The sequence below is a fragment of the Acipenser ruthenus genome, chromosome 1 (genome assembly GCF_902713425.1).
Source record: "Acipenser ruthenus chromosome 1, fAciRut3.2 maternal haplotype, whole genome shotgun sequence".
In the NCBI taxonomy this organism is placed as follows: Eukaryota; Metazoa; Chordata; class Actinopteri; order Acipenseriformes; family Acipenseridae; genus Acipenser; species Acipenser ruthenus.
Genome location: NC_081189.1, coordinates 72,115,416 through 72,136,910, shown reverse-complemented (window position 1 = coordinate 72,136,910; position 21,495 = coordinate 72,115,416). Strand labels below are relative to the sequence as shown.

The window sequence follows — 21,495 nt, the reverse complement described above, 5'->3', positions numbered from 1 at the left end:
AGGCAGTGAGTCTCTGCCATAGCAAACAGATCAAATCTAGCCTTCCCAAAACGTTGCCAAATGCACTCTACCACCTGAAGGTGGAGTCGCCATTCTGACAGGTGAGGACCCTCCCTCGAGAGGAGGTCCGCCACCCAATTCACCACTCCCGGGAGATGAACAGCATCGGAGGGATAGCAGATTCCTTTTTGCCCTGGTCAACAACCGAAAGGCTATGCGGTGCAACCCCAGGGACCGAAGTCCTCCCTGGTGGTTGACATATGCTACTACAGACATGTTGTCTGTGCGGACAAGGACATGTCTCCTCTAGAGCACTGGAAGGAAATGCTAGAGAGCGAGATGAACCGCTCGCAGTTCCAGCGCATTTATGTGCAGGGATGCCAGCGACCCGACCAGGACCTGCGGACTCCTCTGCATGCCCAGAGCGTACCCCCAACCCAAATTCGATGTGTCTGTCATCGATCACTCCCATCCTTACACCTTCGCACAGATGAGAGGCTCGACCCCACCAGCACAGAGCTTCCTAGCATATGTGGGACACGGTCAGCCAACAGTATCTGTTGCGTTTGGGATGTAGCCAGAAGAATTGAGCCATGCTTGAATCGGGCGCATATGGAGTAACCCCAGCTGGATGGCCGATGAAACTGCGGTCATCAGACCCAGTAATTTCTGACACAACGCCGATTGTACTGTCGATCCCTTTTGAAACAGGGTTAAACAGTTGTGAATGGCGGCTACTCTGTCATGTGAGAGCTAGGCTCGCATTGTAAGGGAGTCCAGCCGGAGACATTAAGCACTGTTTATTGGCACAGAAGGCATTAGTTTAGAATATATAGAATGTATATAAAGTATTCAAATTTATGACGTAATGACGTAATTAGTAATATGTGCATTTAAAGAAGTGGAAGGTGGTTCACTGATCCCTGGTACTGGTGCATTCGTTGATTCATTTGTTTGTTTTCTTTTTACAAAAATAAAAAGACTGGATAGTCGGGACATAGCTAATGCATAAGATGCAAATATAGCTATGGTTTACTGCAAAGTTGGCTAAACTTTCTATAGGTAATTAGATAGCTAATTGCAAATGTAAAAACGTAGCTAAACAGCAGCTGCTAGCAAGCTGGTTGCATGCGTGCCTTGCAGTGAAAAGAAAAATTGCCTATACGTTAATGGCACAGCATGGTCAGACGATCGTTCTACAAACTTTGGTTTTAATTGTCTGATAATTGTAGCGCGCAGGGTTTGCCTGTACATTCAGCTTGGCATGAGAAAATTAAAATTGTCAATTGCTCCATAATTGGGTGGGCCCATGAGCAAAATAGGCGGGCCCAGGCCCCTCAGGCCCAAGCGTGGCTCCGCCCCTGCACCAGATGCTCCGTCATGATCGCCGTGTGGGCCACTACTCCTTTCTGCGAGTGGGAGCAGATCAACCAGTCGTCCAGGTAGTTCAAAACCCTGATTCCTTGCAGCCGCAAGGGGGCTAGGATGGCATGCAGTCACACAACCAGGGCAGGGTGTAGCTTGCAGCGGTGTGGAACACTGTCTACAGACAGTTTAGTCTGGACCGCATGCAGTCACACAACTGGAGCAGCGCATAGCTTACAGCGGAGTAGAGCACAGTCTACAGACAGTAAGAAGAAAGTACACACACAGCAGAAGCTGAAGGGGTAGGGTTTATTTGTATTTATTTATGTATTTATTTATGTATTTATTTATTTATTTATTTATTTATTTATTTTTGGGCCGCGGCGTCGACTCAGCAGCGGGCGAGGTAGAGCCGGGCCCCGGTGAAGGAATCACGTGTCACATTTTTTTTTTTTTTGTTTAGCTGCAAATAGCAGAGGAAATAGACAACACAAAACAGCAATGCTGTAGGGTTAAGAAAGCAGACTATGGTCGCCGGCTGTTGAAAAGAAAACATTTAATGGAGCGCAGTTGCGCAGCGTTTATAGCTCAGTCTTCAGAAGCCGAGTGTCTGATTCTGGCAATAAAATTGCAGAGGAACTTCCAGAAAACACGAAGTGAGAGCTCTTTCATACAGACTCAAATCACTGGATAGGTTAGTATACCTACCTTACCAACCTGATTGTGAGAAGCAAAAGAGAAAGTGATCTCCACGGAGTGACTACTTAACCCTTTGCGGTCCTATGTTGGACCTGGTCCGACACTGCAATTATTCCTATCAGGTCCAATGTAGGATCCTGTCCGACATCATCAAAAAGACGCAAAAAACGGGTTTCTAGTCATTTTGTATCCGGAAAAAGCTAAGAAAACCATTCAATGGCCGAGTGGGAGCGACAGGAGCCGAGACAAGTCGAAAAAAAAAAAAAAAAAAAAGGCGTATCTCATGAATAGTCATACTTGCCCCTGGCATCAGACATAAGGAAACAAGCTGGCTGATACTGAATCAGCGCACAGAGAATATCACTGACATTTGCAGAGCTTTTTTGAGATGTTATAGTAATAAAATAATGACTTGGATCACATTATTGAGGAGTTTGGTGATAAAACGAGTGATCAGGAGATGATTGATCGGTATGTACGACTATTATTATTATTATTATTATTATTTATTTCTTAGCATAGGTGAAAGCTATAGCGAACGAAAGGGTGGGGCGGGGCTGGAGATGCCTAGTGAGTGCTTTGTTGATATGCAGGGCCTTTTAAACCCGTTTGACTGTGGAAAAAAAAATACCTTTAAACAGCGCGTCTAAAATTAACTGTGCGTGTGAAAATAAATTGGACCGGAAATGCCTGACACGCACTTAATAAATGGACTGCAAAGGGTTAATCCCTCGGTAGGCAGGACCGAGGACATCACTCCAAGGGGGGCCTATCGGCAGCTCTGACATAAAATGCTCAGTAAATACCTGACCTATGGCAGGCATATCCCAAAAGTATTGGTTGTTGGTTGTCTTCAAATTGAAAGGGAACCAAGCTGGGCTGCAGGTGCACTTTTAAACTCATTCATGAGCAAATTTCAGCTTCGTGGCGTGACTGATTCACAAATTTAGGACAGCTTTCAATTGTCTCTACTAGAGAGTATTCTGCCAACCGTTATGTCTAAAAATGCTTGCCAAAAATATGAAAATCTTTGCTTAGGTGGGGGAAGTATGTAAGGATCTCCGGTAGCTGAGTGAGTTGAATAGGCAAAACAACAAAGATGTATCTGTTCACTCTGCTGACAGAGCCTGGTCCTATTGGCAGTGCTTAATTTGTGCCGGGGCACAGCCCCAGTACCTCTGGGCTTGCCGGGACACAGCCCTGTAACCTCTTCAGTTATGAAAGTTAAAAATCTCATACAAACTTTTGCTGTCAAATGTGTTTTCTTAAAGTTCTGAACACAGTTCTTGAGTCCGTGCTAAAGAGAGACAGTCCGCTGCCAAATTCGTACTTTTATACTCTACGATTTTACAGAACGGATTGAAACTGCTTTGTTTAAAAATCATATTATTACCAAACCCAAGGAATTGTCTTTCATAATAAATGCTTGCAAATGGTTGTAGGTTGAAGCTAATCATTCTCTATATACTGGCCTTTTTTCTAGGGCTGTAAGGTTTAAACGTTTAAACGGTAAACATGGATTAAAAATATTTCCGTTTAAAATTTGTATTATAGATTTAAATGCAATTTAACAATAAAATATATTATCAAACTATTTTTGCATATTTTCCACAAAGATATGTTTCCCTTTCTATGGTTTTTCCCTTTAAGGAAACCTGACCTGTTCTTCCATGTGATCACTCTAAATACATCTTGCATAAATTAAGGACAGACCAACTTCCTGTGTTGTTCTGTATCTCCATCGCGTTGACTTTTTTCAGGTCTCATAGGACCCTATGGAATCCGTGTTAACGAGAACACGGACGGAATCATGGAATCAAAAGAATATTAACGCGGAATTGAGTGCTGTACGAAAAAAATAATGCATTTGGCAGTAGAGCATTAAGCTTGAGATTTATAGCAGACTAAAAATATTAAAGCTTTAATGACACTGGCAGCACAACAAGGACTGTGAGACTCTGTTGTCGTTTTCGATTTACAAATAAGCTTAGGCTACTTGATTTGAAAAACATCTTCTTACAGTACTTGGTTTGATTAAATGGCTACACAACAAAATATGGAAGCGGAACGTTAATTTCAACAAAGAACAACAACCAGTTTTAATGAAAAAAAATTTGTAGCCTACTTCAATATGAACATTAAGATCATTGCTGCAGTACTGCCACTTGCCTGGTTTAAGTGATAACAGATTAAAACTACTGAAAACAGCAGCTGCCTGTCTGTCCACCAACATGCAAGCGCACCATGTGTGTGACTGAAAATCACGCGAGAGTGAGGAGACTTGCGAGAGAATTACTGGGTTTGAAAGTGAAATATGTTGGACTGGTCAAAAGAGAACTTTGCAGTAGATGCAACCTCAGCTATTCCTGTGGAATTCTAGATGTCGCTGTTAAAAATAATAAATAGTTGGATAAAATAATTAAAAAAATAGACTCAAAGGATATTTTGTAGGCTACAATGTTCTGAAACAATGGTTCACGTTCAAGTTCTCGCTGCTGTTGAAAACTAAAAAAAAATCTTTGCACGTACTACTACTTTATCTATGAATGATGCAGAATACATGGTTGTAAACATCTAACACTAGTACATATAATACTCTTTCAAATAAACGTGAATGATTTTGAATGTGTAGTTCTTAAGAACGGTATTATTGTCATTGCTTGCGCCCCGGCACCTCTTTCTTTACACATTAAGCACTGTCTATTGGCACAGAAGACATTAGTTTAGAATGTATATAAAGTATTCAAATGTTTCTTGAATACATTCCTAATGTTTTGTGCTTAACTGTATTTTAACATCTCTCTTCAGCTTCACTTTAGATTCACATTTGTAAAACATTTTTTTTGGAAATTGATTCATTATGAAATACATTTTTTTGGCACCAAATCCCAAGTAACCATAACAAACATACCATACTTTTCACAATCGTATACAAAAAAAATCTATGCTGAATAACCATGAACCATAACTACCATATACCATAACAACAGATTCACTGCATTGGGTAACCACAAAACACTACAGACAATTCAATTTTTAAAATCACGCACTCATTTCTTATTCACAAGACTGTGTTTGACAAACATGTGAACACATTTTGTGGAAGTATTGCCTGGAAAACGAACTCTGAATTTAAGTCACTCTTGGCCACTTGGCTTCTGTACTAATATTCACAACAAGTGGAATAGACAAAAGACATTCTCTTACAACAGGTTCATCCTAATCAGTACTATAAAAAATAGGTCACCAAAGCATAACACACGGTCATAGCTTTATCCAAAGCACGTTACACATTTTTTAAAAGGCAAAAGCGGAGGGTATTTTTTGTATCACTTACTTTTATTTGTTGAGAGCTGGGATTTATACTGTCCTCTGACAAGCCGGCAGGTAGAGCCGTCTCCATTGCACACTCCACAGTTGTCTTCCTTCGCGGTGCTTCCCAGTTCATGGTCACAGCCAACAATCTGAAATGGATAAAAAAAAAAACTGTTATGTGCAACTTTGGCCCCTTTGTTCAAAATAACAGTTCAGTGACATTTATACAATCCTACTTGACTCATATAGTATGTCTGACCTTTTATGATATTCTCTGCCGTTCAAGATAAATCTATAGTTATATTTTAAAAGATCAAATAAAATAAGTTATTCATTCATCTTGTGCAAGTCACACAGCAGCTCTGGTACCTTCAGTGAAGAGGGAGACAGAACTGTTGTTACTAATTAAACAGTAAGTAGCTGAGTTCTAATTCTCCAATATTTATAGTTATTATATTTTTTCTTTAAATCTGCCTTGCTTTGAGTGTTTTGAGCTTCTCTATAGAATCCTAAGTATAGGGGCTAAACAGCCATGCTGATTCCATTCAAATCATGTCACAATGGGGGAGTTTCCATCTGTGTAAATCTCATTTACTCGTGAGCATGACGTAAAACACAGGAAATCCACGCCCATTTTCACATGGAAACTCACAGTTCATGTGAAAACTTCCACTGCTCCCAATCTAGAGAGCCTTGGGTCCACATGTGGATGCACAAGGGTGCACATGGCTCTGGCACAGATCTCAATAATCCTACGTCTCCGCCGGTTTTCAGCCACGGTGATCTGTACTAGTTGGGTTGGACAGTTTCATTATATACCTCTGGGTTAATTATTTTCTTTTTTCTTTAATTAATAAATTGTGTGATAAATTAGTTGATATATTATTCACTACTAACGATATGCCATCCCACCAATGGACACTGGAAAAACAATTTGGGCAAGAGCAATAAAACACATTATTAAACACCCAGGCACGAGGGATTTACAAATCACAGCTCTATTACATGAGCTTAACACTGTGCTTTAAAATTTCACTCAAACAAGATGTCACCTGACAACCATGGATTTCCAGGTGAGATTCTCTCCTGTACCTGTTCCCTGTGCATGGAAATGACATTTTCCAGAGCTGTCTGTGAAAACAGCACAAGAACCTCATCTTTTACCCTTCATTTGTATGACATCAGGTGAAAAGAGGGTCTTCTTGAGTAAAATAAACTGAGCCAATGGAAATCCCAAATGTATAGGGTCATTCTTTATTTGGCTCGAGCACAATGTTTCGAGAAAAATTAGAACATACATGGAAACTGCCCCAAAGTGACTTTTCAACACTGGGGCTGGCAGTTGACAGGTCACATTGTCACATGATTTGAATGGAATGAGGAAAGCTGTTCAATCCTGGGCAAGTTCAAAGCCAAGTAAAGGCAGACTGAATGAAAATGGTAAGAATTCAATAAATGAAGCAAGCTATGCCAGAAACACTCAGAAGCATTGCAAACAGCATAAAATAGTAAGGTGGATGTAAAAAGCATTTAAAATGCTACTTTAATATTGACTAGCTATATAGAGCGAGGATACGTGTACATCATGTGTTTATTTTTCTTTTGTGTTATTAGAGAGCCAGACGCTGCGACTGAGATGCGCCACCAGCTATGTTTGTTTACAGGGAATCGCAGCCGAGGATTGGACGGGTATGCGATAAAAGGGAGCCACTGACACACCTCCATGCTACAAGCCAAGGACCAGCACCGCCCACACTACCCCTGACAGAAAACATATCTTTTGTGAAAAGAAACCAAACCTCTTTAACCTGGGATCTGAGTTTCATTTGCTTTGCCTTTTTGTATACTTGTTGTATAGTCGCCCGTGGCATACCATTTCTAGTATAGTTCCTGTAAATAAATCCTGGGTGTCTGCGTGACGTCTCAACGTCAACTTCCTGTGTCTCTCCATGTCTGTCAGTGGATTACCGACAACCCCCTGTCACAGGGACCATAAGATGACACGATAAGTGATCACAAACAGCACTAGTTTGGATTGCACTTGTAAGATTAAAAATAAGGAAAAGCTAATTCTGTAAACAGGCAACTGTGTGTTTGGATAACCCAGGAGAAAGCCAAAACAGAGACACAATGGAATTCCAGATAAGAGAAGAGCACACAATGTCAGTGGACAGACAACCTGAAGAAGAAAGACAGGAACCTGTTTTCAAATTAGTTGTGACAAGTTTTGTATGATTCATATACAAACAGAGAGCAAAACTTGTCAGCTTTTATGGAAAGTAATCTCCAATGTATCAAAAGGAGACTAAATGCCTTTATGTAAACTGCTACACTGTTCTGTAAGTTTGTGTAACAGTCGTTTAGTTTGTACTGAAAATATTCTATTAAAATGGTTCCGTTGGCATTTTATCCATAACCCCAACTTGAACCTGATACACTAAGCAGACATTTACCATTTAAAACGCAGTAAAACTGCATAAATATTTTCAAGGTGAGAACCCCTTGTTTTACTGGTCAAATGTCTGTCTGATTAAGCCTGCTGTGTTACAGTATTATTGCCTTTTTGAAAAGTGATTTCATGCCACTTCCCAAGGTATTTATTACATTGAAGTGAATCCCTTACCTGACAAGCGCCACTAATGCACATGTCCAATGACTCCGTGTAGCACCTGGTGCCGTCAAGTACTTTAGGTGCCAGCTCCACCACCAGTGCTGTCCCTTTAGCCTTGCACTTGAGCGCACAAGGGTTCTCGGGGTCATTGTAAAGAGGCAGCCACTCATAATACTGCCCCAGGTACCGGACGTCAATGTGGGCAGAGCACTGCTGTGCTCGGAAATCACCCAAGTCTGGAGGGCAGTCCTGAGGAGAAACATGTAAAGTCAGTCACAAGAGAAGGAAGCACTTATGGGGGCAGAATGATACAAATTATGTTTCTATCGGAGAGTGGTCTTCTTGGGGAATGCTCTGGTCTGATTACTGCAGATCCATATCAATTTCCATTTGTCAATAAAGCAAAATTGCAACACAAACTTGCCCTAAGGGACCACCCACCTCTTACAGGGTGAGGTAGCAGTTCAGTCTCCAAGCCTATTCAATACTCAGCATTTTTTTAAGTGTGCACAATGGTTCCTTCAAACTTGCTTTACTTGTGAAGTACTGAGTATTACATTTAATTATCCAGAACTTAAGAATCCCTTACTATAAGGTAAAAAGGTAAAACAAGACAATCTGTGAGATTAAGAGGGTGATGTAAGTATAGGTGCAGTGCAAATAATTGCGGATGCAAAATTCAAATTGCATTGCAGCCAAGCAATTATTTTGCACTGCTCCCTATGTAAGCTTAAGAGCAATGTAAAATACTCAACACACACACAAACAATGATCCGCAAGTATGATAATGAGGGTTTCAATGAGCACATCGGTCTATTTAGCGGCCGCACTTGCAGAGTTAGGAGTACAGAGAGCAGTAGTCGCTGTAAGACATTTGTGGAGCACAAAAATACAATGCAAATGTCAGAGGAAGGGCAGCAAAGTCCTCTTGGCACACAGAAACAAAAGTTTTCTAAGAAAGAGCTGAGAGTCCTTACGGAGGGGTCACTCAACATGAAATGGAGTTGTTTGGAAAAGCCTCAGCCAACATCAGTAATGTGAGTATCCTTAGGAAATGATATGTATTTGGCCTGCCCTTTTCAGCATGACATTCATAAATGTGCCTAGCACTCTGGAAAAGGTGGATTGGGCTATCCCTCCAGACATTCCAACTGTGGTCTGTGATGGGGTACACCAGCTCCTGTGTGTATTTTGTTTATTTTTTATTGTCTACTGTTGTTTTATGATTTGTATGTATGTATGTATGTATTGGTGCACAGGGTGTGGTTTTATTAGTATTAAAATGTATGTATATATTTGTGCACTGGTGTTTTAGGTCGGCGGGGAAGATTTGATTTCATTCCCTCCCAAAGCAGTTCACGTGCAGACTGTGCCTGGGCCTGATTGAATGATTTAACAAGCAATCTAGCCCAGGCAGACATGCATAAAAGAGGCATGGATCGCTCACTCTTTGTTGGGTGTTCAGAGGTGGAATGTGAGTGAAAGAGAACTAAAATATAAAATAACAATTCTAATTGTGCTGGCTTTAAAACCAGCACTATACTTGTTTGGTTCAGTGTGTTGTAAATGTCTGTTTATTTTGGCCATCGTGCCATTTTCTTTTACAAAGTGTTTGTGTTCTGTTTAAACTATTTATTTATTATTAAATCAGCGCAACAGCGCTTCATACCCCATAGTCTGTCTCTTCTTGGTCTGACGTCACCACAAGCCATCCGGTCAAACTTGGTGTACTGCGCGGAATTCTTTTTTGGTTGCGTAGTTTTTGAAGAGTGGAGAAAATGAAGGTGGGGGTATACATGGACAGGTGGCATGCAAGTTAAAGGAAGGAGGGGATCCATGGTGCCTTGCCTGTTTGGAGCATGGACACCTCTTTGACATATGCCCCTGGGAAGACCCCCTCTTTATGAAAGCCTTCAATCGGGGTGAGGTGGAGACCACAGATGAGTGGATCTGTCTGAAGGCCTTACCATTGGCATAGATGGACCAGGACACCTGCCTCACCTGCCTTAAAGGGGAAGAGAAGTGCTTCGCCTGTGCTGAGCCCGAGACTTCCATCGTATACGGCCTCATCACAGGCCCCTTCAGCCACCTGCACTGAAGAGGAAGAAGGGGATAAGTGGTCATCCCCGGAAGAAAGGGAAGGAGCCGGTGCAAGCTCCAGCGCCCACGATGGGGGAGACTGAGCATCCAGTGCCCACAAGCGGGAAACACAAGTGTCCAATGCCCTTGAGGGAAATATGGGAAAGGCTGATGGACCCTGAAGTGAACTTCCAGGAGGACCTCCCGATGGCGATCAACCTGCTGTGGGCCAGAGATGGGGAGCGATGGGAAGCCTGGGAACAGCAACACGCCCAGCGTCCAGTCCCATCGGGAGGAGCCACACCTACTCCAGATCCACAGGCAGTAGGCATGTCCACGCCAGCGCCCAAAAAGGGAGAGCCGCACCAGTCCCCAGCGACCGAGGGAGAGCCGCACCAGTCCCAAGCAACCGAAGAAGAGCCGCTCCAGTCCTCAGTGACTGCGGGAGAGCCAGACTGTCTCTAGTGTTAGAGGGAGACTACCCGCTGCTCCCGACTCCACCTCAAGGGGGAGACTACCCGCTGCTCCCACCTCCACGGCCGGAGGGAGACTACCTGCTGCTCCCACCTCCACCACAAGAGGGAGACCACCTGTTGCTCCCGCCTCCACCACCAGAGGAGCTGAAGCTACCTCTTGAGGGACCACTCCTGTCCTGTCCTACTCCGAGTAGGGCTGCAATGCCTGGGTATGCCAAGCCTGGAACGCCTGGGGATGCCAAGCCTGCAATGCCTAGGGCTAAGAAGCCTGCAACGCCTGGGGATGCCAAGCCTGCAACACCTAGGGCTGCCAAGCCAGCATCGCCTTGGGCTGCCTGTTCGTCACCACCCGGGGATGCCTGTTCGTCACTGCCCAGGGGCCTTTCAGTGCTGTGTCCGCTGTCACTGCTGGAGTGTCCCTCGCTGAGGGCAGCATTTCTGCTGCCAGCACCACCGCCACGTCTGGATACTTTGCACCGCTATCAGCAAAGCCACTGCCAGCATTGCCACAGGCAGCATTTCCACTGCCAAGTTTGCCTTTGCTGGAGGAGCCAGCCTTGCCACTGTCAGCATTGCCGCTGCCAGCGGTGCCACTAGCAGCATTTCGGCTGCCAGGATTGCCCCGGCTGAAGGAGCCAGCCTTGCCAATGTCAGCATTGCCGCTGACAACACGGCGTCCGTGGGCCCATTAGTAGCTCCAGACAGGGGCCAGGACCTGGGCCAAAACTTTTAGGCCTTTAAGGGGGAGGTGGCTTTTGAGGCCATGTGTGCTGCGCAAAAGGGGGCAGATGTGCAAGGAAAAATTCTTACATCACATTATAATGTTTACACCTGCTTAGTATCCAGATCCCATCCAATTCCATGCTCTTTTCTTCATTTGAATGTATTTCAATATACATGATTTACGGCAGCATTATGGGGGGTTTGCACCATATCCTTACATCACCCCCTAAGTGTCACTTCTATGCCTGTCAGAACACCTCAGGGCTCCATTTTCATATCAGTTACTAGGCCCAGCACCAAGAAGGCACTCTCTTAGATGGTTTGTTGTTTCATGACATAGTCAGTCAGAGGCCCAGCTTTTGAGGTAGCTGGTTTGTTCTCAACATCCGCTCATGTTCTACAAATAAATCCCAATGACTATGTGGGGGGACCACCAGCTGAAACATATTGCTTTAGTAATTATTCATAAGCTGAGGCACTTTTAAAGGAATTAATCTCACCCCCCTCATTCCCAGTCAGAAAAATGACCAAAGCACAGCACATGACTTAAAAGAGCTCTCCCCTTAATAAAGACTGACATTCCATTTACACCCTGCATTTAAATAAACATCATGGCGTTTTTTTTAGGCTTTATTCATCTGGTTAAGATTGAGTCCAAGTCCCAGATGTTCCATATAAGAAACAACTGCCTTATTGATTGATACAGAAAGGATCCAAAAGATGCTCCAAAACAACTGACAAGAATATACAGGCCTAGATTATATATATATATATATATATATATATATATATATATATATATATATATATATATATATATATAAACTAGGCATGTATATCTTCTTAAAAAACCATAAAGAATAATCAGTCTCTAAACTCTTCCAAATGTGTGCAATTTAACAATAACGAAAACGTTACAGCCAAGACTCACAAACTCACAAAAAACAGATGTTTCGTCTTTGATATTGCTCGGCAGCAAACTGGATACCCACAGAGTTAATAACCCAAGCAGTTTCCTTCAAATCACAGACAGTTTGGTGAAAAGAATTGTTCCCCAACCCCTCGTTTTTTAAATCAATGTTTTCCTTTTTACCTGTTTGGGAATAAATAGCTGGGAATAATACACTTTTTTTTTTTAACTCACCACAGGTCTGTCTAAACATTGAGCGGCATTACATTTTTTAGTAAGCAAAGCACATTGTAACATATCAGTGGTGGTGGTAAATGCACTGGGTAGTGTGGCTGGAACCAGTTTACAACTGGGACTCACACTACCCAACTGGAATATGCCGAGTAATGCAGTGTACATTATTCATCATCTCAATTCAAGCTGTTACAGTACTCCTGGCCTTAGGGCCTTTATTATGTTCACCATATACACTAGTGTTTTGAGCACACACGCAGTGTAGCAGCAAGGTCTTGGTCTGAAATTCTTGGCACTCGAAAGCTGAACATTATCTGCGCTGAGATTGCATTGGTTGGTATTGCTGACAACATTCATCTTTTCCAAGATGTAAACCTAGCTAATAACAGTTATGGCACCTCTAACCTACTTTGCATTAAATAATGTAATCCACCTCATGTTATCAAAACAGCTTATTTTGTCAATAAGCATCTTCTTAACAAAAAGTATGTGATCTGTACATACATCATTTTATAAAAAGTGGGATGACAGCAATTTATTTAATCAAATTGATTTTTTTACTGGTAAAGTATAAACAAAACTGTTTTTTTTTTTTTAGTTATTTTTTTACTAATGACTATTAAATACAATAATCTATCAAAAATATCCGCCCATCACATATCCGCCCTAGCCGTTTATCCACCATGATTAACTTCTTTAGCAACATTATTTTCTTATTGAACAGAGGACATTAGTTCAGATATTGTAGGTCCTATCAAAGTTTTCGTACACTGTGTTGTATGTGCTCCGTGCGCTGCCATTGCTGGTAGTGTCACGTGAGCTGTTCAGTGTGTTGACTTGATATGTAAATAAATCCTGTTTGCCTGCGGGGCGTATCAACTTCAACCTCCGTCTCGATCTCTTGTCTGTCACTCAGCAGCAAATGCACACACACACGGCAGAAGACTACCCTGTTACAAGCATTAATACGCTGATTCTTTCTAAACAAGGGATTTAGGGGAGCTCCCTAATAATAGCTGAATCTCAAAACAATAATTGTGTGAATATAGTAATTGTTACAGCTGTGTATAATGGTATTTAAAACAGGATTCATTCACCCGACTTTTTACATATCTGCCCTTACTCTGGTCCCACCGCAGTCGGATATGCGACGGATTACTGTATGTACAGGTTTGTCCTGTCTATGGTGTGAGACCATCTTCTCATTTGCACATTTGGGAACAGAACTGCTCAGCTGCCAGTTCGCAGTTGAATTCTACATTTAACATTTACTTACCACATTGCTGCATGTTCTGTATCTGATATTCCGCCCTTCACAGTTCCTACACAAGAAACAAAAAAAAGAATTACCCATCAAGTTGGCAACAAGCATAAATACAGCATTCACAGCCTCTATTAAATTACTGTACAAATCCCCTCTCGCAAACTGTAACTTTCATTTCTCTCAGAAAAAATAAAGTATATTTAAATTGAGTTTGTTGCTGTTTATAACCATTATTTAACCTTTAACTCAATATTATATACCAGCATCTGATTTAGAATAAACCAAATGTTTAAAAAAAAATAAAAAAAAAACCTTTATAAATAAAGTAAACAAATATGCACACAGGGCAATGACAACACTAAACCCAACAGAACTACGTATATTCTTATACAACTAGCAGCACTACAAAAACAAATGTTTTACAGTAATGTATGTATGTGTGGGGGGTCCAGTTTCCTATAAACAAGTAAAGTCTGGACATTGTTATATTACAGAGTTAGCCATAAGGGGGGAGGATCTGGGAACGTACAGCTGACCATGTCAAAGCTGTCAGCACCACCCAGTGTAAGACATGATTGATTGTAAGAAAGAGGGGGAAAGGTGAAAGCAGGGCAGTCCAAGCAAGTAGAGGATCTCCACCAACCTGTTGCCCAGACTGGAGGTGGGCAGAATACAGGGAGTACTACCTGCCAAGCAACAAGAGATGAAGACCACCCAGGGTACATCATCGGATCATTATCACTAACGGTTGAAATAGTAGAGCACACCACTCACCACAATGGATAACTTAGGGTTTCCATATAAATAGTTGCTGCTCACAATTATTACATTAACCTAACAGTCAGACACATCCTTGGTAACAAAGGAAATATTTACATGCTGCCAGCACAGGGAACATAAGCCAAAATGACACCCAAGGAAACACAAACATTATTATTAGTTTATTTATTTATCCAAGGCAACTTACAGAGACTAGAGTGTGTGAACTATGCATCAGCTGCAAAGTCACTTACAATTACATCTCACCCAAAAGACGGAGCACAAGAAGGTTATGTGACTTGCTCAGGGTCACACAATGAGTCAGTCGCTTAGGTGGGATTTGAACCGGGGACCTCCTGGTTACAAGCCCCTTTCTTTAACCACTGGACCACACATGCCATCTAGGCATTCATAACTTCAAACACAACCATCATTTCTGAGGTATGACAAACACTTCAACTAATGTACTAATGACGTCTTATGTGAAACGTGACCTTCTAATGAATGTTTACAAGTGTTCGGTGGCTACCTCTTACCAAGTTGAGTATATTTCTCGTACACTGTCTTTGCTGTGTCAGGTCCATCATGCAAAGAGTGCTAGAGAAAGCACACTCTCAACTTGAGTTGAGGAAGCCACCGAACACTTATAAACATATTAGAAGTCATTAAATAAAAAACAGACGAAAACCTGATATTGACATACTTGATCTGTTTTTTCATAGAACATGATGTGGTTTAAACATTTAGAATGCTTTGTTGTTGACATTCTGAATGCAAGATCTACACCCTCAGGGAAATTATAAGTGCATCTGCTGCTAATATGTTCCACTGGGGACGTGACATAATAGTTTCTTATAGTTGCATATAGTTCTTATAGTTGTATCTCGTTTATGCAATACTCAGGTTCAGGTTAGAGTCTAGGGTGTGTTATAAAAGATAAGGCCCTCAAGTCTTCAGCTTACTCCTTTTCAAAGGGAAAATAAAGTTAAATACAATATGTACTTTGGTAGTGCAGTGTTAGGCATCATGCTTATAGATTTAGAATATAACTTTGTTGCTTTAATTTGATCCACACAGGCAACTCTTGGCTAAATGACAGCATCACTTATTTCAATGCAGCTGAAGTTAAACTTATTTATTTATCTTTGGAATTTCTTATCCCAGGATAACAAGCTTTCATAATTACAGTACCGGAGTAAAGACATACGAATCGGGATTCTTTTTCAGAAGGCATCAGTAAGAATAACCGGGCACTATGCAATTCTAACTTGACGTATTTATAATCATTCCAAATGTCGCTGCAATGCTTGTGAAATAGAAATCACATCAAAACAGAAAGGAAGACACCTGTTTCTACCATACCAATATGAATATATACATAATTTTTACTATAGATAACGATGTAAAGTTGCAGTTTTTATACCGTTCTATTAACTGTGATACTGACAACGTTGAAGTTCATTTGCTGCAGCTACTTTCTGTATAGCTCGATTCGTTTGAGACAGGCCTCAAGAGCCACTTCAACGCGCAAACCCTTTCCAGTAAACTACAAATTTATAGCTTTGGCATCTCTGGAGTGTTATGTGGTACTTGAGGTTACTAAGCAACCCTTGAAATCAGTAGCACTTAAACTTCATCATTTCCATCTTAACACTTCAGAATTTGAAATATAAGAGTTCCTGTCCTTCTTTTTTATAAAAGCAAAAAAAAAAGAAGAATATTCTGTGAATTTGTGCAGGCCCAGTAAAAACAAGCATCTGTGAATAAACACAGATGTCACTTTGGTTCAATATCTTAAGGATTTACATAAGGCTTAAATAATACAAAAAAATAACCCCTTTTGAAAACCAGCACAGCAATTACCACAAACATAATTTAGATGGTTAACAAGCAACCTTGAAAGCTTTTGTTAGGATGGCAAGCTGACAGTATCACAGCAACAATACATCAACAAGGAAAAGACCAAGGGATACAAAAAGAGGAGGTCATAATATCTGTTATCTTTGGCATCTGAGAGAATACAACGACCACCGCTGTACTTCATTATGTAGCGTTACAGTCGGCATGCTTCTGCCACACTTTTTCATTAAATGTTCTAATGGGCTGAAAAGTAATATCTGTCCTGAAGAGAGGTGAATTTATGTGGCGACATGGTTCCCCGTGTAAATGTCACTAATGGGTCTCATTTGAAATCCAAACACACACTCAGCAGGGCCAGAAGTTAATGTGTTAAAACTGTGCTTATGGGATAGTCCACGTGCACTTAGTGCCTCAGTCTGGCCTCCTTTAGTGCCCATCATAGTAAAAACAAAGCAAAGTGTAGCAAAGTGTTATAAAAGCATAGTGAAAGCATGGTGGAGCATAAGTATGCATTTTAAATCCCAGAGAGGTATAGTAAAGCATAATAATAAACAAGGTAACGTATGGTAAATGCATAGTATAACTTCTAAATTACTGTAAAAATGTACTGTGGTGTGATGTGTAGTAAAATCAAGGTCCATTCTGCTTTTCTAAGACAAACAATCCCAATGGCCTAGGCCTAGTCCCACCAACAAACTTAATTTCCTAATCCAATCCTGATGCACTAATTTTCCCATACCTTAAGCAACAGCGGGATTTAATTGGATGGTGTGGGAGCAGGATTACTGATTCGAATTTTGTTCAACAGAGCTTGGAAATACTGTGAAGTGTTTCACAGTAACTACTGCCAGCACAGTAAATGTAGCTTGTCTGTTTTTTTCCCCTCTGTAAGTATTTATACAAATATTGTAGAACTTCTTCAAAAACTTGTTTTGACAGGAAAATCTACTTGTAAAACAAATATAAGTTTTGAGTATAAACAAAATTAGATATTCTGTGAATTTGTGTGTGGGGAGAATCCATAAATGTTTGATCGGTCAAGATCTGTTTCACCTGTTTAAATGGGTAAACCAAATCAAAACATTACAGTGCCTCTGCTAGTACCTAGGTTATTTTTACCATGTTTATTATGTTTGATTAGTCTCATTATATACAGTACTCAGGATATGGTACTAGATCATAACAATGTAAACCAAATGTTTACTACCCTAGTGTTACACAACTGCCACTCTCTGTTACACATTAACCGGAATGGTCTTTGTGCTGGATTTTACAGACACTTGGGGAAACCAGTAAGAAACTAATACAAGTTTTGTTTCTGCAGAGCTGGCAATTTGCCCTGTATTTAGTTTTTGAAATATTCTAGGGCTGTCAGTTAAGCCTCTAAATAGCAATTAATTAACTGGGCACACAAAATCGAATCGTTCGAATAAACCTAGTATTTATGTTCATGTCGTTAGAACATTTCGTACAAACCAAGAATACTGGAATTTAAAATTCAACATTTGAATGCATTGGTGTGATTAGTAGCCATCAACATTTTCAATGCTGGCTCTGGTCAAAAGTGGTGTTTGGTGAGCTTCTTTACCCTCATGAAGACCCAAAATGAGTGGTCCCTTTTCCCATAGTAAAAGCATTGCAATGTGTAATAAAGCTATGGTAAATGCATAGTATAACCATGGGAAAACTGCAAAATTACCCTTTTATAAGATAAGCTTGAAGCATACCATTCTGAGGACTCTAGTCTTTGGGGTTGTGTGCCAGTGTGTAGGTACACTACAGGTTTAATGTTCAGTTCCAAATCCACTGACAGACTGGTGTGTAGCTAGTATATGCAGTCTGGGGACCTCGCTGTCACACAGACCATACCATAGCGAGTTTAAAACCACTGCACAGCTACACCTGGGCCTCTGTAGAGGAACGTGAATAAGGCTCTGATCTGCGAAACACAAAACCCAACTGCTGGGGAATTGATTTAGTCTTCACCGGACCCCTTTTTCAAAGAGTTTCAGTGCTTTAGTTCACTGAGCAATTAATATACAATACAATATATGTTTTCCCTCAGACACAAAGGTTACTATATTACAGCCCCTCTGGCTTTAAAATGTTCTCAATATCAAATTTTACAGTATGGCATGTGTCAGAGAATTCCTGACATGACATCACATCTGTGCTTCTGGCTACTGTCCATGACAGTCCTATTAACTATTGTCGTTCCTTTAACTGTCCACTAATATCACCTAGTGACCAGTAACACTATGCTGTTTGACATCTCAGGAGGGTATTTTTAAAGCTTCTAAGTATTCAAGTTTTCTACTTTTATAATTTCAAGGAGTGGGTAACTGTTAGTTAGCTATTTGGCATTAAAATGGGACATGTGAGAAAAGACGTAAACCTGTGTAAAAGACGTAAACCTGTGTAAAAGACGTAAACCTGTGTAAAAGATGTAAACCTGTGTAAAAGATGTAAACCTGTGTAAAATTGGGCTTGCAGCCATTGTATATGGGAAAAAATGTCACTGTACATGCTAGTCATTTTTTCTTATGTGTGTGGGTTTTCCAAAGCAAAATTATTTTCCATAAAGAAGAAGCACATCACAAACACTGGCCAGGTCATCGAGCAGAGCAAATCCAAGCAAAAAATTACAACTTGTATGGTAAGTGTTATCAATGAAGCAAAAAGGTATCAGTTAAAAATATATATATATACCGAGCATCAAAAGAAACTTATCACTATTATAACACATTTATTTAAAAAAAAAAAAAAAGATATATAAATGATGGACATTGTCAAAATGTTTTTGGTTTCTTTTTAATCACTTGATCATTCATCCTTGACCATGACACGCTTCAGTGACTATGACTGAAGCATATGCACTTAATCACCTAATTAGTGAGACAGCTGATTGGACACTAGATATGAAGTGATTTCAGCTGTTGAATTGCAAGCTTGAATAAAAGCAAAACACCAATATGCCACGTCTGTCAAGAGAGCAGCGCCTTCGTGCAATCGGCATGTTGGAGGGCATATTAGGGCAGCGTACTGTGGTTCGCCGTCTTGGGTGCTCACAGCCAGCAATTTCAAACCTGGCGAGATGGTATAACCAATGACAGGCCACGAACTGGGAGAACAACAGTCACAATACCTGCCCAAGATCGACAGATCATTTTGCAGCATCTTTGTGATGTCAGTTGTTAATCAGCACAATAAAAATCAATCAATCAATCTTTATTTTATATAGCATAGTGGACCACCATCACAAAGCGCTTTACAAGATGCAGTTACAAGAAAATCCATAATACTTTAAATACAGAGAATTGCATAATACATGATATACAGTAAAAAAAAAAAAAAAAAAAAAAAAGCATAATACATTGAATATAGTGGAAAGTGCATAATACATGATAGTAACATAATACATGAAATAGTAGCAGCAACACAGCAGCTAATAGCAGATATCAGGCTTAAAGAGCATGGAAAGCAAGAGAGAACAGGTGGGTCTTGAGAGTTGATTTAAAGTGAGCGACGGTGGGAGCATCACGCACAAAAGCTGGAAGAGAGTTCCAAAGAGTCGGAGCCATGAAGCTAAATGAGCGTTCTCCAAGTGTGGTGCACTTGTGTTTGGGGATAACAAGCAGTCCAGAGTCGGAGGACCTCAGCTTGCGGGCAGGGACATAGCGGGTCAGCAGGTTGAGGAGGTACTCGGGACCTGTGTGATGAAGGGCACTGTAGGTGAACAGGAGAGTTTTGAAAATAATCTTGAACTTTACAGGTAGCCAGTGCAGCTGGGAAAGATGGGGGTGATGTGATCAAGTTTTTTACATCTGGTAAAGATCCTGGCAGCAGCATTCTGAACTAGCTGCAGTCTGTTTATCGTGCGTGCCAGGAGATCACCATATAGCGAGTTGCAGTAGTTGAGTCGAGAGGAGACAAATGCATGACAAAGTATCTCCGCATCTGGGAGGGAAAGGTAGGGACGGACATTGGAGATGTTTTTCGAAGATGGTAGAAGGAAGATTTGACCACAGAGGAGATGTGGGCATCAAAGGAGAGGTTGCTGTCAAGAAATACACCAAGGCTTCGTACTGTGGGGGAAGGCAGCAGCAGACAGTTTCCAAGGTTTAGGGCAGCTATATTTAGATTCTTAAGTTGAGTTTTAGATCCTACTAGAAGGAGTTCAGATTTGCTAGTGTTCAGCTGAAGAAAACTGGCAGACATCCAGGCCTCGGTGTTTTGAATGCAAGCTGAGAGCCATACCATGGCAGAGAGGCTACCAGGGTTGAGTTTTAAGTAGAGCTGGGTGTCGTCAGCATAGGAGTGAAACATGAGGCTGTGTTGGCGGATGAGGTGACCCAAGGGAAGCATGTAGATATTGAAGAGAAGGGGCCCAAAGAACAGATCGTTGGAGGACACCACAAGTGACCAGGTTTGCAACACCACTGCGTCCAGCATAGAAAACAGACTGCATGCGTCCGGATAGGTAAGAGGACATCCAGGAGAGACAGGTTCCAGAGATTCCAGCATACTTATGAAGGCGGTCAAAAAGAATGCCTTGATCTATGGTGTCAAAAGCAGCTGTTAGGTCAAGGAGGACAAGCGAGCACCAGCATCAGCATTGAGCAGGAGATCATTCACAATCCGGAGCAGAGTCACTGCACCTGCTCTAAAACCGAGTTTGTCATTTTTCGATCAGATCTAGTGAATTTTATCCAAATATAAGTGATAAGTTTCTTTTGATGCTCAAATATAAGTGATATGTTTCTTTTGATGCTCAAATATAAGTGATACGTTTCTTTTGATGCTCACTATATATATACACATTTTCCAGTAGTATAAAACATAAATGGTAGTAATTGGTAACAACAAAAACAACTCGGTCACACTATTGTTTTTGCATTACCCACTTAGAACCAACACATCTCTCAACAAACATAATAGATGTCCAAAAACTCTGCACTGAAATATATCTAAACACTGTCAAAATAAGGAAGCATTGACAGTTTTTGTGGTTACAATAAAGATAGCAGATACCATAGAAAAGCCTGTGACTTGGCATGGTGCATGGTAAAAGATTACTATTATATCCAGTTTCTTACATACAGTACATGATAAGGTTGTTGCTCAATTACAGGCTTGGGACCAGAGTGGGGTTTGTAACTGGAGCCAGTTTTGTGGGAACGCAACACGTTTCTCTAGTGGC

The 21,495-nt window shown here is 41.0% G+C and overlaps 1 protein-coding gene across 1 annotated transcript in view; it reads right to left on the bottom strand.

The window, feature by feature from the left end:
• Positions 1-21,495, bottom strand: part of LOC117420450 (ADAMTS-like protein 1) — a 245,210-nt gene that overhangs the window by 32,990 nt on the left and 190,725 nt on the right. Inside the window, exons 4-6 of the mRNA XM_059029130.1 lie at positions 13,689-13,734; positions 8,003-8,239; positions 5,402-5,528 (exon numbers count right to left, since the gene is read on the bottom strand). Coding sequence (XP_058885113.1) covers positions 5,402-5,528; positions 8,003-8,239; positions 13,689-13,734 — 410 coding nt within the window. The remainder of the gene's footprint in view (positions 1-5,401; positions 5,529-8,002; positions 8,240-13,688; positions 13,735-21,495) is intronic.